At 37.2% G+C, this 13,538-nt stretch overlaps 1 protein-coding gene across 2 annotated transcripts in view; it reads left to right on the top strand.

Moving 5' to 3' along the window:
• The window catches only part of cfap74 (cilia and flagella associated protein 74), a 49,621-nt gene extending 39,029 nt beyond the window's left edge, over window positions 1–10,592 (top strand). For both annotated transcript variants that reach the window (XM_027167289.2, XM_047800188.1), the window contains exons 30-39: window positions 2,871–2,980; window positions 3,104–3,159; window positions 4,013–4,132; window positions 4,514–4,669; window positions 5,837–5,966; window positions 6,239–6,393; window positions 7,777–7,915; window positions 8,058–8,182; window positions 8,354–8,488; window positions 10,386–10,592. In XM_027167289.2, the coding sequence (XP_027023090.2) occupies window positions 2,871–2,980; window positions 3,104–3,159; window positions 4,013–4,132; window positions 4,514–4,669; window positions 5,837–5,966; window positions 6,239–6,393; window positions 7,777–7,915; window positions 8,058–8,182; window positions 8,354–8,488; window positions 10,386–10,496 (1,237 nt within the window). In that variant the 3' untranslated portion in view covers window positions 10,497–10,592. The remainder of the gene's footprint in view (window positions 1–2,870; window positions 2,981–3,103; window positions 3,160–4,012; window positions 4,133–4,513; window positions 4,670–5,836; window positions 5,967–6,238; window positions 6,394–7,776; window positions 7,916–8,057; window positions 8,183–8,353; window positions 8,489–10,385) is intronic.
• Window positions 10,593–13,538: the final 2,946 nt, after the last annotated feature.

The following is a 13,538-nucleotide window of genomic DNA, read 5'->3' as shown; positions in this document are numbered from 1 at the left end:
ATAAATTAAATAAAATAAAAACAGTTGGATTAACACCAGGCCCGGTTCCACGGGGGGGACAGAGTGGGCCTGGCCCACCCAATCAGAGGCTTGGCCCACCCTGGCCCCACACCACATAACAGCCAATTACAAAATTGACGCGATATTCAATTCAGCTCGAGATACGTTATTTTCTAATTTCTGCCCAACCCCCTTTTTTCCCCTCCTAGACAGACAGACAGACTTAGCTCATTCATTCACGCAACCTTTGAGGTAAACGAACGTGCTTATAAAGTAATAAACGAAAGTCTCAGTAACTTTATTAGAACTGTTAGTGAACTTGATTAACACACTATATATAGCCTAATAAAATACAACATGTACAGATTTCTTGTTCCGAAAGGCCAAAAGAAAACCACTTTAGCTCTCCAGGACACAGCTACCACCTACTCGTTCATTTGCAGCAATGAGGTCGGAGAAATGGATGAGTCGAGTTCATCTGCAGCTTCCGCTGGTGTCAAAAGCACAAATACACCCACTGAAAGGTGCAGCAATCCTTACCAGCCGGTTCTGAAATCATACCCCGAACTCTTTTGGAGGGAGAGAGAGATGTTTTTTGGCCGCTTGGTATCAGTCACGGCCATGGCTTGAATATTCTGTAGATCGCGATGCATGCTTTTGTTTTCCGTGTCGAGTGTTCGGTGTTGCTTTCTCTGAAAATTACACGTTTATTTCGACAGGTTTTCGAAACTGGAAAGCAGCATTAGAACTTTTAAAAGAACTGCCCCTTTTTAACAAAACCCAATTCTTACAGTTCATGCTTCACTCAAGGAACAGGTTTGTTCTAGTTGATGTAAATAATTATTTTAAAAGATTTGCCCATATTTATCAAATCTAAAGTTACTTAATTGATACAAGATCTGTTAAGGGGTCAAAAAATATTATAAATGCAAAAAGAGAGAATGTAAAAATAAATATGTTAACCCTTTTTGTATATAAAGTTACTAAACAGTTCCAAAATATGTACAAAAAATATTAAAAATGAAGAAAACACAAACACAACAATAACAAACAACCCTAACAACTGTCTTAAAGATATGGTATTAAAACTATACACATGAGAGATTAAAGCATTAAAGAACCCCCCACCCACCCCAATCCAACCGGCCCACCTGGAATATCACTTGGCCACCTTTCATCTCATATCTGGAGCCGGGCCTGATTAACGCATATGTATATATTTCTTAAGGGTTCACAAGCATATATAGTGTCGCTTGAAAGTATGTGAACCCTTTAGAAATTTCTATATTTCTACATAAATATGACCCAGAACATGTTCAGACTTTCACACAGGTCCTAAAAGCAGACAAAGTGAACCCAATCAAACAAAGTAGACACAAATATTATACATTTTTTTTATTCAGGAAAATGTTCCAATATTCTGTGAGAGATAAAAGTATGTGAACCTCTAGGGTTAGTATTTACTTTCAAGGTCAAATTCGAGTCCATCTGATTTCAGTCAATGAGATGACAATCAAAATCAGGTCTCTGTGAGTGTCCTATTGTATTTAAAGAATCAAAGTCTGGTGTTCATGCTGCGTGTTTGTGGAAGTGGATTATGGCACAAACAATGGAGATTTCTGAGGCCTTCAGAAAAAGTGTTATTGTTGTTCATCAGGCTGGAAAAGGTTAGAAAATTATCTTCAAAGTGTTTGGACTCCACAAAGCTATAGTCAGACAAATGGGGGTAATTCCCGACCCTCCCCAGATGTGGTCAACCCACAAAGATCACTCCAAAAGCAAGACATGTAATAGTTTGTTGGGTCAGAAAGGAACCCGGAGTAACTAAGCAAATAAAGGCCTCTTTTACTTTGGCTAATGTTAATGTTTATGAGCCTGCAGGCTATGAGTTGCAAAGAGAAACCCACTACTCTCCAAAAAGAACATTGCTACCCATAAAGTTTGCTAAAGATCACGTGGACAAGCCAGAAGACTATTGTAAAAGAAAATTGTGGAGGAATGAGACCAAAATAAAACTTTTTGGTTTAAAATGAGAAGGCTTATTTTTTGAGAAAAGGAAAATACTGAATTCCACCATAAGAACCTTGTACAATCTGTGAAACATTGTGGTGGTAGTGCCAAAAGCATGATACTGCCACCACCATGTTTCACAGACGGTACAAGGTTCTTATGGTGGAGTTCATGTGAGGAAAACCTTCAAAATGCCAGTGTTGAAGATCTTCTGTACTGAGGAATAAGATAAATTTCTTAAAGACATTGTGAAGGACTGATCAAAAGATACTGGGCACTTTACTTACAGTTATTGCTGCACAAGGGCTCACAACAGATACCGAAAGCAAAGGTTCACATACATATATGTAATGCTGGATCATATTTCTCAATAATTAAATGAAGTATAATATTTTGGCTCATTTGTTTGATTTAGTTCACTTTGTTTACTTTTAGGACTTGTGTGAAAATCTGATGATACAGAAACTTCTAAAGGGTTCACCACCTTTCTAATGATACTGTATATGTGTTTGACTGATGTACGCATTGTCCACTGTACATGTTTACTCATATTTTTGACCACATTCATTTTAACGTGAAAAATGTTAACAGGAAGCTTTTCAGTAGATGCAAGACAAGGTACTAGGCATTGCAAACAAGTCTGACAGTTTTTCCAAATAAAAGAAACAGAAACCCTTTGGTTGTATGGTGAAAAATGTTCTCCCATTAGTCTTGATCATTTGGATATGAGGCATATTGCCCCAAATTTTGGGGAGAATTGTGCAGCGTGCTGACTAGTAAAGAATTACTTTAATATGTTCTTGAGTCAGTATGCTTGAGGGCAGAGCTGGGTTAATAAAAGTTGAACTCTTGTTACACAGCCCATATAACACACTGTACCTGGAGTTGCATTGCCCAGCTGTTCGACCTATGCTGATGGTCATCTCTGACAACGGTGAAACCACCATCAATTTCAACCAGATGGCAGTCGGTAAGACAGATCTGCCTCTGTAGAAATACTGATTCTGTTTTGCTGCTGCTTGAGTCAAATGGGAGGGATTAATGTTTTTTTTTTTATTCTCATATGTATATATATATTTTTTTTTTGCTTTAGGCCAGAAGGTTTTGAAAAAGGTGACAGTCCAGAACATTTGTTCAGAGTTTGTTCAGGTATCCTTCTGACGCAGATGTCAAAGCATCTTCTTCTTCTTCTTCTTCTTCTTCTTCTTCTTCTTCTTCTTATTATTATTATTATTATTATTATTATTATTATTATTATTATTATCATCACATGTAGTTCCTGTTGTTTTGTACATCATCTGAATTTATTAATATCTTACATTTACTACTTACTTTTTTAAAAAATTCTGATAAATCGATTGATAGATACATACATACATACATACATGCATACATGCATACATACTTTAGCACATTAACACCTCCCCATTCTCAGCATTTGAACTATAAGCAACAGACATTAAACTCAAGACTATTTAATATTGTGGACCTTCCATGTTCTTAGTTCAAATTAGTTCTTGTTATCACTTAAGTTACAGCTAGAAATGGTTATTGACTCGGTTTCCCCTTTTGTACTCTATTTTTACAATTATTAGAACAAAATAAAACAGCTTGTCTGTCCTGAAGTCTTTCTGCTGACAAAAAACCCACTGCTAACATCGAAGACTCTGTCCATAAATATTATAGAAACAACTCCTCAGAAATGGCTTCAGCGTATCAATGATTATGTTTTCAATCTATTTCTCATTATGTTGTTATGTAAAATGAATCAACACTTTTTGACTGATTAGAATCAATCATTTATAATCAACAGCTGTGATATCATTTTTTGAGTAAATTGTTGAGTGTGCTGAAATTTGAGTTGAAAAACATTTATTTGTATTGTCTGCCAACAAACAAAGATTTTGTTGAAACTGACAGCTGACTAGCATGATCTGTATGCCATTTTAGGATCATCTTATTTTTTGTGCTAGCAATATGTTTTTCTTAACATGAGCTATAGCTGAAGTCTTCGATGCTGGACTTAAACGGGCCCTTCGCTGTGTTGAACGCGATGAGAGGAGTCAAGCCTGGAGCGACACACACGCTCCTGCTGGCCTTTACACCAGCTCTTGCTAAAAAGGTAAACAATACTGATCTCTAGTGGTGTGTAGGACAATAAACCCTCACAGACCCTCACATAGTTATATCAAAAATAGCTGGACAGATTCCAGTGTTTCAGTGCACAAAGCATTTATAGCATTTCAGTGATCCATTTCTGTATAGGTCGGTCTAATAAGCAAGGCATCACAAGACTGCCTTCATATTTAGAATCAATCAATCATCCCTTGTTCCTTTTAGGGAGAAAACAAAAAATAGATCCTATTTGTTAATAAATGACTTCTAAATAGAAATTCTGAATGGAAGTGGAAATGTGTGTCTGTCACCATGAGAAAGAAAAAGAATGTTGTAAATATACTAATGTCATTTTGATAGTGATACTGATTTAATATTTTTTTATCAGTATCGTGAAATACTGGAGGTGAGCTGCAGTAAAATGACCCTGGAGTTCACACTGTGTGGAGAAGGCATCGAATCTCTTGTCAACTGCAATCATGAGGGACGAATCATGGATTTCGGATATGTGTTAGAGAAACAGATAACCAGCCAAGTGTTTACGGTAACGCATAAGCCATAATTCATGTTGTAGGATTCCTTCACTGTTCGCTTTTTAACTTCAGTAAGCATTAAACTAAATGTATAGACTGGTTTCTTATTAATAGTTACAGAAAATAATTCAGAGGTTGTAATTTTTGGTGGTAATAGCAGAGTTAACCAATTTAAACCTTGCCATTCTTTTAAACCTGACTAGTAAGCTTGTGTCTATCACTACTATTAAGTATGTGATTAAATGATGATGGTTATGGAAGGACACAGGTGTAGGAAGGCGTGACTGTGTTTTGTAAGGTCAGAGTTGTACTTATTATTCACTTTAATATCAAGCATGTTTGCAGATGTGAGTCAGTTTAGGTTTTTGAGATTTCTAATGCATAAATACTCAACACTCAGTATAACTTAAATGATACACTTACATTTCCTCTCACTTCATTCATAAAATCATTCTGATATGAACTTAACGTAGAAAGTAAATCTTCAATTTCCAACATATGCACCTATAAAAGAACACGTTTGATCAGAAGGGTCAGGGTTTAAACCCCAGTACTGCCAAGCTGCCACTGTTTGGCCCATAACCCTCTCTGCTCCAGACGTGCTGTATTATGGCTGACCCTATGCTCTGACCCCGACTTCCTATCAAGCAGGGATATGCAAAGAAATGTGGTTTACTGTGCTGTAATGTATATGTGTTAACTAAATAAAGACTTCTTCAACTACATAAAACAGCACACATTCACTTATACAGAAATATATAAATGTCCAAACAGCACAAGATAGCACAATAGTTACTAAATCAAAACATTTGACACGACGAATGACAGTTCTAGAATTACAGTGAAAATATAAACATATAATACATGTTAGCAGCATAAATGCAGGTACTTAATAGGGTTCTTTGTATAAAAAAAAAATAGCAAAGGAAGTGCAATGAGTGCAAAGGCCTTTTAGATATATGCACTGCCTGTGATATGAATGATTGTGTTTGTATGATTTTATGTATTTTTAATAAGTAGTTAATTGGTAGTGTGACCCAGCACTAATCTGATCTGTCAAGTTGATAATTCAGTGTTACTGATCAGAATTTAAGGAGTCAGACGGTCTTAGTGTGCGTAATGCTTGTGTTTTTTTTTTTGTTTTTTTCTCCTTCCCATCCTGTTTTACTAACATGCAGCTCCAGAACGCTTCCACTCTGCTTGTACAGTTCAGTGTGTTTTTGGACAGCTTCAGCATCTCCAAACACAAGGACACACGCTTGCTTCCAGATTTTCTGTCTACATATTACACACCATGCACGACTCTGGGTAAGTGCACAGCGACAGATATTCTTACACTCTACACACTTAGGACAGGATAAGTGTTCAAGTATTAAAGTATAATGATGTGAGATACTATAATACAATATGTTATTAGGATAACAGATGCTGTTTGGTAGATCTTAAATCTACCTTAAAGAGCTGGGCTGTGTCATTACAGTGTATACCTACTGTGACCAGCGCTAAATAATGTAAGCTCTAAAACGATGTATAGCTTTGACACATATCTCGATCATTATTTTTTCTGTTGTTTCTAACAGGCACTCAGAATTACAGCGGTCAGAGTGTGTTCAGTGTGTCGCCCCCAGAAGGCACTATTGCCCCCGGTGAAACTCAGGACATCACTGTGAAGTTCCAGCCTGATCACGAGAGTCTACATTACCGAGATGTACTCCATGTACAGCTTATGAACCATGTGAGAGATCTTCTGGCACTAAATAATAGATCATTTGTTTAAAGCTTTTGTTTAAAGCATATAAAGATTTACACATCCAGGTCGGAGTCAAAAAAGGGAATTGAAGATTGAATGAAACATTATATCTGAAGAGAGGTGTGTGTGTGTGTGTGTGTGTGTGTGTGTGTGTGTGTGTAGTTAATATATATACATAAGTCTGCACACCCTGTGTAGAAAATGGCAGGATTTTGTGATAAATTTCTTGTTGACGTACCATTTGATTTTATAATTAAGAGTCAATCAAGAGGGTACATCTTGACTTTGGCAATATTTTCCAACTCTTTCTCATAAAACCATTCTATATCCATCAAACTCTAAGAGCATCTCTTGACTTCAAGTCACCCAGATTTTTAGTTGGAGTCAAGTCTGGGTTCTGGCTTGATCAGATTCAGAAACACTGATCCTTTGGCTAAGCTGTTGCTTCTTGAATTAGATGTATGCTTTAGGTCATGCAAAAGGGAAAATTCTCTTTCATCTTCAGCTTACTGGCAGACTCCTGAGGTTTTGCATGGTGGGTAACATAACGTTTGGAATTGGTCTCAGAGGATCATGAAACAGTTTGCCACATGGTTTGGAGTGATTTAGTCAAGCCTGGATCTAATCAAGCCTGGGCTTCCATCTAGCCGCCATACTCCATAACCCAGTCATGTAAAGAATATGAGAGATTGTTGTCACATGCAGAAAGTAATGTGGTGTCCTGTTCTGTCACTGTGGTGCCCTATTGATGATGAATGCCGATGATTGCTATCACAGTGTTTAATAGTAAATCTAATGTTAATGTTAGGAAATTCTTTTATACACCTTTTCTTAACGATACCTCTCATGATTTTATCAGTCAGATGAAATCAAAAAGTTCAGAAAATCACGTCACTGATGACCGGTGTATGATAATTATTTTGATTTTCATAATTATTTTGAGTATATTCACATTACACACTTACACAGCCAGGATATTTAGCAGATGTGTGTAGACTTTTCTAAACACTGTATAATTCATGTGGTGAGGTTTTTTAGGAGATGTTTATATAACATTTATTGAAGAATTCTTGGGTATAAGCAACGCTGCTTTGTGATGTTTTCCAGCACAGGAAATTCTTCAGGACTGAGGAGTTGTTGCTTTTTGGTTTCTCTGTAAAATGTCCACACATTTATTTGCACATGTACAGTATGCTGTGTCTTATAGGTACCTCTTTGAGTCATTGCTGATATGTTGCATATTTGTAGTGTCTTGTAAACTTTAAGAATTTGTGTGTGTGTATGTGTGTGTGTGTGTGTGTGTGTGTGTGTGTGTGTGTGCTTGTGCGTGCGTGCGTGCGTGCGTGGGTGCGTGTGTGTGTGAGACAGCAAACAGTGTGTGATCTGGAGTTACGGGGTGCAGCACGATCTCACACCATGTTTGTTTGTGGTGGAGATCCGTTAGACCTGAGCTCTGAATCACTCATTCCTTCAAACATATACAGAGCAGGTGAAGCTGAACACACAGGTACATAAAATAAACTAGCTCAAACTAGCTCATGTGACATTTCCAGACAAATATCTCTTATTTTCAAGGTTTGCTTTTATTTGTTGTTTAATGTCGTTGTCTCTTTATTGTTCCCCCACCCCACACCCACACACACACAAAGAGAGGAAGAAGCTGCCCACACCTATTTTGCTGACTCTGAGATGTGTGTATCGTGAGGACCAGGTGACAGCGGCAGTGCGGGAGTTGGAGGTGGGCTGCATCCACAGCACACAAACACACAAGAAGGTATGCTTTACATTGGATCTCCCAGACCTGAACACACTCTAATATTTCACACATTGCCAAAATTAATTATATCTGGAATTTAAATATATTACACTTTTCGTTCTCTCTTTTGTCTTTCCTGCCATCTTCTCTGTCTCTTCTCATCATGTCTCCTGTTCTCTTACCATGCAGAATGGAGAGTTTTTATGGGAGAACATAGCTGGTCTTCAGCAGCATGGGTTCAGCGTGGACCCCACCAAAGGAAGTGTGGATGCAGGTCATAGACGTACCATCACTATCACTTGGACACCACCTGCTGGACACACTGTAAGCACTTATAACAAGCAAATATCTTCATCTGTTTAGAGCTACAAAATATTCCTATCTACAGAAACACAGGGAAAAGGCTCCTATTTTGGGTTGGGTTTGTGTGTGTGTCTGTGCGTGTGTCTGTGTGCGTGTGTATATGTGTGTGTGCGTGTGTGTGCGTGTGTGTGTGTGTGTGCGCGTGTGTGTGCGTGCGGTTATATTCCAAATGCACATTATACTGTTTAAGCACAAGGAATTTTGGGGTCTCTAAAAGTATTAGTTCACATTTCACAAAGGATTTGAAACTTATGGCGACTAAGCAATAAAAGAGCATACTGAATTTACATGGCTAATTTGTACAGCTAAAAGTCAAACGTATTTTGACATACTGTCTAAATGTTTTAGACACTCAAGCCACTCAAGATCACCATTTCAGGATCATCTCGAACTCATAAGATACATTAAGAAGCTTAATTCATCTAAATAAATTCCAGGTCTATTTGGAAATGGCTGATTCTTTGCAATAAGCAGTTTTAGGCATTTGGGTTTTTTTATTATTATTATTTAGTTGTCTTTAAACTAGTAATAGAACACACCAATGCAAGTGATTAACAAAGTTAAACCCAATTACATGCTGTATGCCTTACATGCTTAGTCATTCCTAAACACACTAGGTAGATGTTATAGAATCCGGTACAGTCAAACCCTCTAGCAATATACCAATAAATTGTACATGTGTAATAGTTAAGAGGTTATAATAATCCTATAGGTTTTATTTTCTCGACTCTAGCCACAGGGGTTGTAAGCCAGTGATTTCTGTGCCTGTCCCAGGAAGGGAAGGACATCTAGCCTAAAACGTGCCAAATTTAAACATGCGAGTTGTTATTTAAGACAGAATACATGTGTAGGAGCGAGAGCAAGGGAAGTAATACAGTGAGGTTAAAGAGGGGCTGAGGTCAAGAAGGTGTAGGCATTTACGTATTTGGGGTCAACCTTCCAGTGTGATGGGGAGAAAAGTGTCAGGAGTGTTGTGTGACAGAAGAGTGTCAGCAAGAATCAAAGAAAAGATGTACAACAGAGTAGAAAGAGCAGCTCTGCTGCATGGGAAGACTGAATCAGTGAAGAAAAGACATGAGGCAGAGATGGAGGTAGCAGAGATGAGGATGTTGCGGTTCTCTTTAGGAGTGATGGACCGGATTAGGAACATATCACCTCAGGTTGGCTGTTTTGGCGACAAGGTCAGAGAGGCTATATTGAGATGGTTTGGACATGTACAGAGGAGGGAGATGGTTATATTGGTAGAAGGATGTTGGAGATGGAGCTGCCAGGTAAGAGGAGGGCCAGGTGGAGGGCCAAAGAGGCGATATATGGATGTTTTGAAAGAGGATATGAAGGTAATTGGTGCGAGAGTAAAGGATGCCGAGGATAAAGTTAGGTGGAAACAGATGATTCGCTGTCATTCCCTTAACGGGAAAAGCTTCAAGTAGAAGTTTTTTTTTCTTACGTGAAAGTTATCTATTTCTCAAAGTTAAAGAATTTAGACACGTCTTCATGGTTTACATAATGAATAATGAATTACATGTAATGCTGCCAGTCAGCCACAAACATTAGTGTACAGTAATAATTTTGCCATTATCCCAGCCTGGTAATTACCTTACTGCAGAAACATCAAACTCAGGTGATGCCAAGATTGCATGGCAGATTTGACTGAAGATGGAATTTATATATCATGTGTCAAGAATCAAAACAGCAATAGTTCAAGTGACTTAAAAAGTGGATCCAATTATTTTAGACATTTCTACAAAACGTTGTCTTTGTAGATTTATTTAAATTTTGTCACTGATATATTTATTTATTTGTGTGTGTGTGTGTGTGTGTGTGTGTGTGTGTGTGTGTGTGTGTGTGTGTGTTCCAGCCCAACAAGGTAGTACAGCTGTGTGTTCCGCTGATTTTGAAAGGAGACCAGACTGAACTGTACAGCGTCACACTCATGGCCTTCACGTCCCAGCACAAACTTCCTGGATAAACTTCAGATACATATAAATTCTAAAACTTACTTCTTTAATTGTTATTTATGTTTATTGTTATATATCATTTAAAAATAAATAATACCTATGCTGTATGTGTCGTTACTTTTAATGAGTTTACAGTATCACTTTCCACAGCTAGGTAGACAGAAGGGGGAGTCTGAGAGCACTCTTTCTTCACATGATACACCTTTTACATCATCCAGGAGTTATTCGCTTGTTTGCTTTAACAGCAGGATATATGTTATTCAGGTAGGATAAGGTGGCTGTTTAACTGTATGTACATAGTACAGTACAGAATTCTAACTAAACCCCTTTAGAATCATTGCTCAGGTGACATAAGATATGCATTTTTTGTTAAAAATAGAATAAACACGGCAAAGTGTAACACTAAGATGTAATTGAAGATCTCACAGGTTCAATTCAATTGTATACATAATTCAATATTAATTTTATTGCATGGCACCTTTTACGATAGACAAATTAACATTTTATTTATTTATGGAATTGTATCAGGGAGCAAACTTAGAGATAATGCATAGATGGGTACTTTCATGTCAGATGTATTTATGCAAGTAAAAATGTTTGAAAATGTTTTTGTAGGTTAGATAAAACATCATTAATTAACATTATGTTTCCCTTTTCTCTGACTGGACTATTCATGCAAAGGTTTCTTAGTTATCTGCCAGCCACCATTTGGAACAAAAAATATTCTGCATTGTTACATCTCTCCTTCATTGGATAGATTGAAGATGTACAGTAACACAAAAATCATTTCATAACAAATGCAATGGTGTATGAAGTGGTTTCTGGTCCATAAGAATACAAAATACACGTGTTTAGCAATACAGCACATGCCTGGCTCATGATATTGAGTGCCTTTTGAGAGATTTAGGTTCAGGCATCTTACACAAGTACATAAGAACATTACGCTGCAACCCAGACAACTTCAGCTTGCATATAATTATACCTTGTTTAACCCCTTAACGTTTTTTTCAGGTGGTTATTTAGTTGTTCATCTTTAGGTGTATTATTCAGTAAATAATATAAATTAATAATGAATTAATTATAGTGAAACTAATCAGGAAGATGTATAATTAGGCAACCGTGAGTTTAAATGGATTGTTATATAATATTTGTTAAAAGGTTGGTTGCTTCTCTAGCTTTTAGCTAAGATCAGCAGTAGTAGAATAAATAAATGAATACACAGTTCTATTTTCAAAACTCTACTACGAGGCTAGCTAATTTGACTCCAAGTTGAATCAGGTAAGCAAATGCATTCAACACTCCTGGTTTTACTTGTACTAACGGTACTTAATATGACTTATGGAGTATATAAGCTTTTAATATAATCTTTCTGTTTCTCTTCTAAATTGTATTATAACTTGTTCTATCATTCTGGGCTGTTATGTACTAAATATTACTACATTACATATTAGTGAGCAAATTCAGCTTGGAATGTTTAGACTATGTAGAAATGTGTCTAGTTGAATGTCAATATGACATGCTCTAGGTTGACAGCATATATCAGTAAAGCTGAGGCTCAGCCAATAGGAGTGTCCCATTAGAGGGAAAGAGGCATGCGGTCAGCATTTATGCCAGATTGGAGCAGATTACTCCAAATCAGATTACCACATCTCGGCCCTGCTATAAAAAGCAAGGTTATTATAAGCTTATCAACATGCAATATCAGTCTTTTTTATGCACTAAACTGGACAGTTCTGTTGTGATAAAAGACTAACATTTTTTATAATGTCTTATGATAGCATTAATTAGACTGTAAATTGAAGTAAATATCATATACTGTAACAGACTACGTAGTACAGGATAAGATACTTATTTCAATTTGTCTGAATTTGTTTTAAATACATAGTGTAATGGGATATCCCAGGGCTAATGGGAAATACTAATGGCCAATTGAGAATAACATTTGTGGTGAATAGTGTCAGGCCATTTTATGGCTCAAGACTTTGAAATAGTGAAAGAGCTTGTGTGTTTGCATTAACCTCAGAGTGAGAGTGATGTCACCAGAAGATAACGCTCTCAACAGTGCCTCCGTAGTTGATCAGATTTAATAGGAGAGCTCATGCAAAGTGGCCTGAACAATCACACGACGGTTACAAGATGACTAAGTTTACACAGCCCAAATATGGGTTCCCAAGACCCACCACTGGAGCCACTCAAGAGCACCATTTCTCGAACTCGCAATGTCATTTAGATGGCTTGCGTGTAAGATGTCCAGTATGGAGGGCTGCAGTAACAACCCTGTTAATTTACACATGTTCTCTTGTTTGGGTAACTTGCAAGGACATCCCCTGGTGAGTTCCCACTTTAGCAGTATCAGACATACACTAACGTACAAAGCCAAAAATGGACCTTAAACTACCTTAAAGTATGTATCACACCCTGCTCTGTACCACGATCCCACCAATCCTCTAGCACTGACTGATTGGACCCCTCACCTCTTAGGGTACATGTACATTTTGTACATGTACCCTAAGAGGTGAGGGGTCCAATCAGTCTTGACCTAGTTTTTGGAATGAAGTACTCAGTCCCCGACCTAGTGAACCAATATGAGGATGTGTTTATTAATTAGTACTGATGTAATTTTCCCTGGATAAGGTTGTTTCCTAAACGTAAATGTAAATATAAAAGTCGTCTGGACTGGTTTTCTTTGTCTTGTCACTGTGAGCCCCACCATGAAAAGTGGAAGGTTGAACCTTGTTTTGATCCTTAATTTGTAACCCAACATGCCATTACGTTCAAAGCCTCTTGGAAGATGCACTTCTTATGTATAATGACTATTATGAACATTGCTACTGTACATCGTTCTTTGTTCTAGATGAGTGTGATTCTTATTGTACACTATTCTGATGCTTGTTCCACAACGCCAGCTTTGTGTGCTAGCTAGCAGCATTAGTATTGCATGTCCCTCTGGACTATGTTGGTTTATGGTTTATCAAGCTAAGATAACCTGATATATATATATATATATATATATATATATATATATATATATATATATATATATATATATATAT

This window comes from Tachysurus fulvidraco, chromosome 14, assembly GCF_022655615.1.
Source record: "Tachysurus fulvidraco isolate hzauxx_2018 chromosome 14, HZAU_PFXX_2.0, whole genome shotgun sequence".
Classification (NCBI taxonomy): Eukaryota; Metazoa; Chordata; class Actinopteri; order Siluriformes; family Bagridae; genus Tachysurus; species Tachysurus fulvidraco.
Note: the sequence above shows the minus strand (reverse complement) of the source record. Positions and strands in the feature narration are given on the sequence as shown.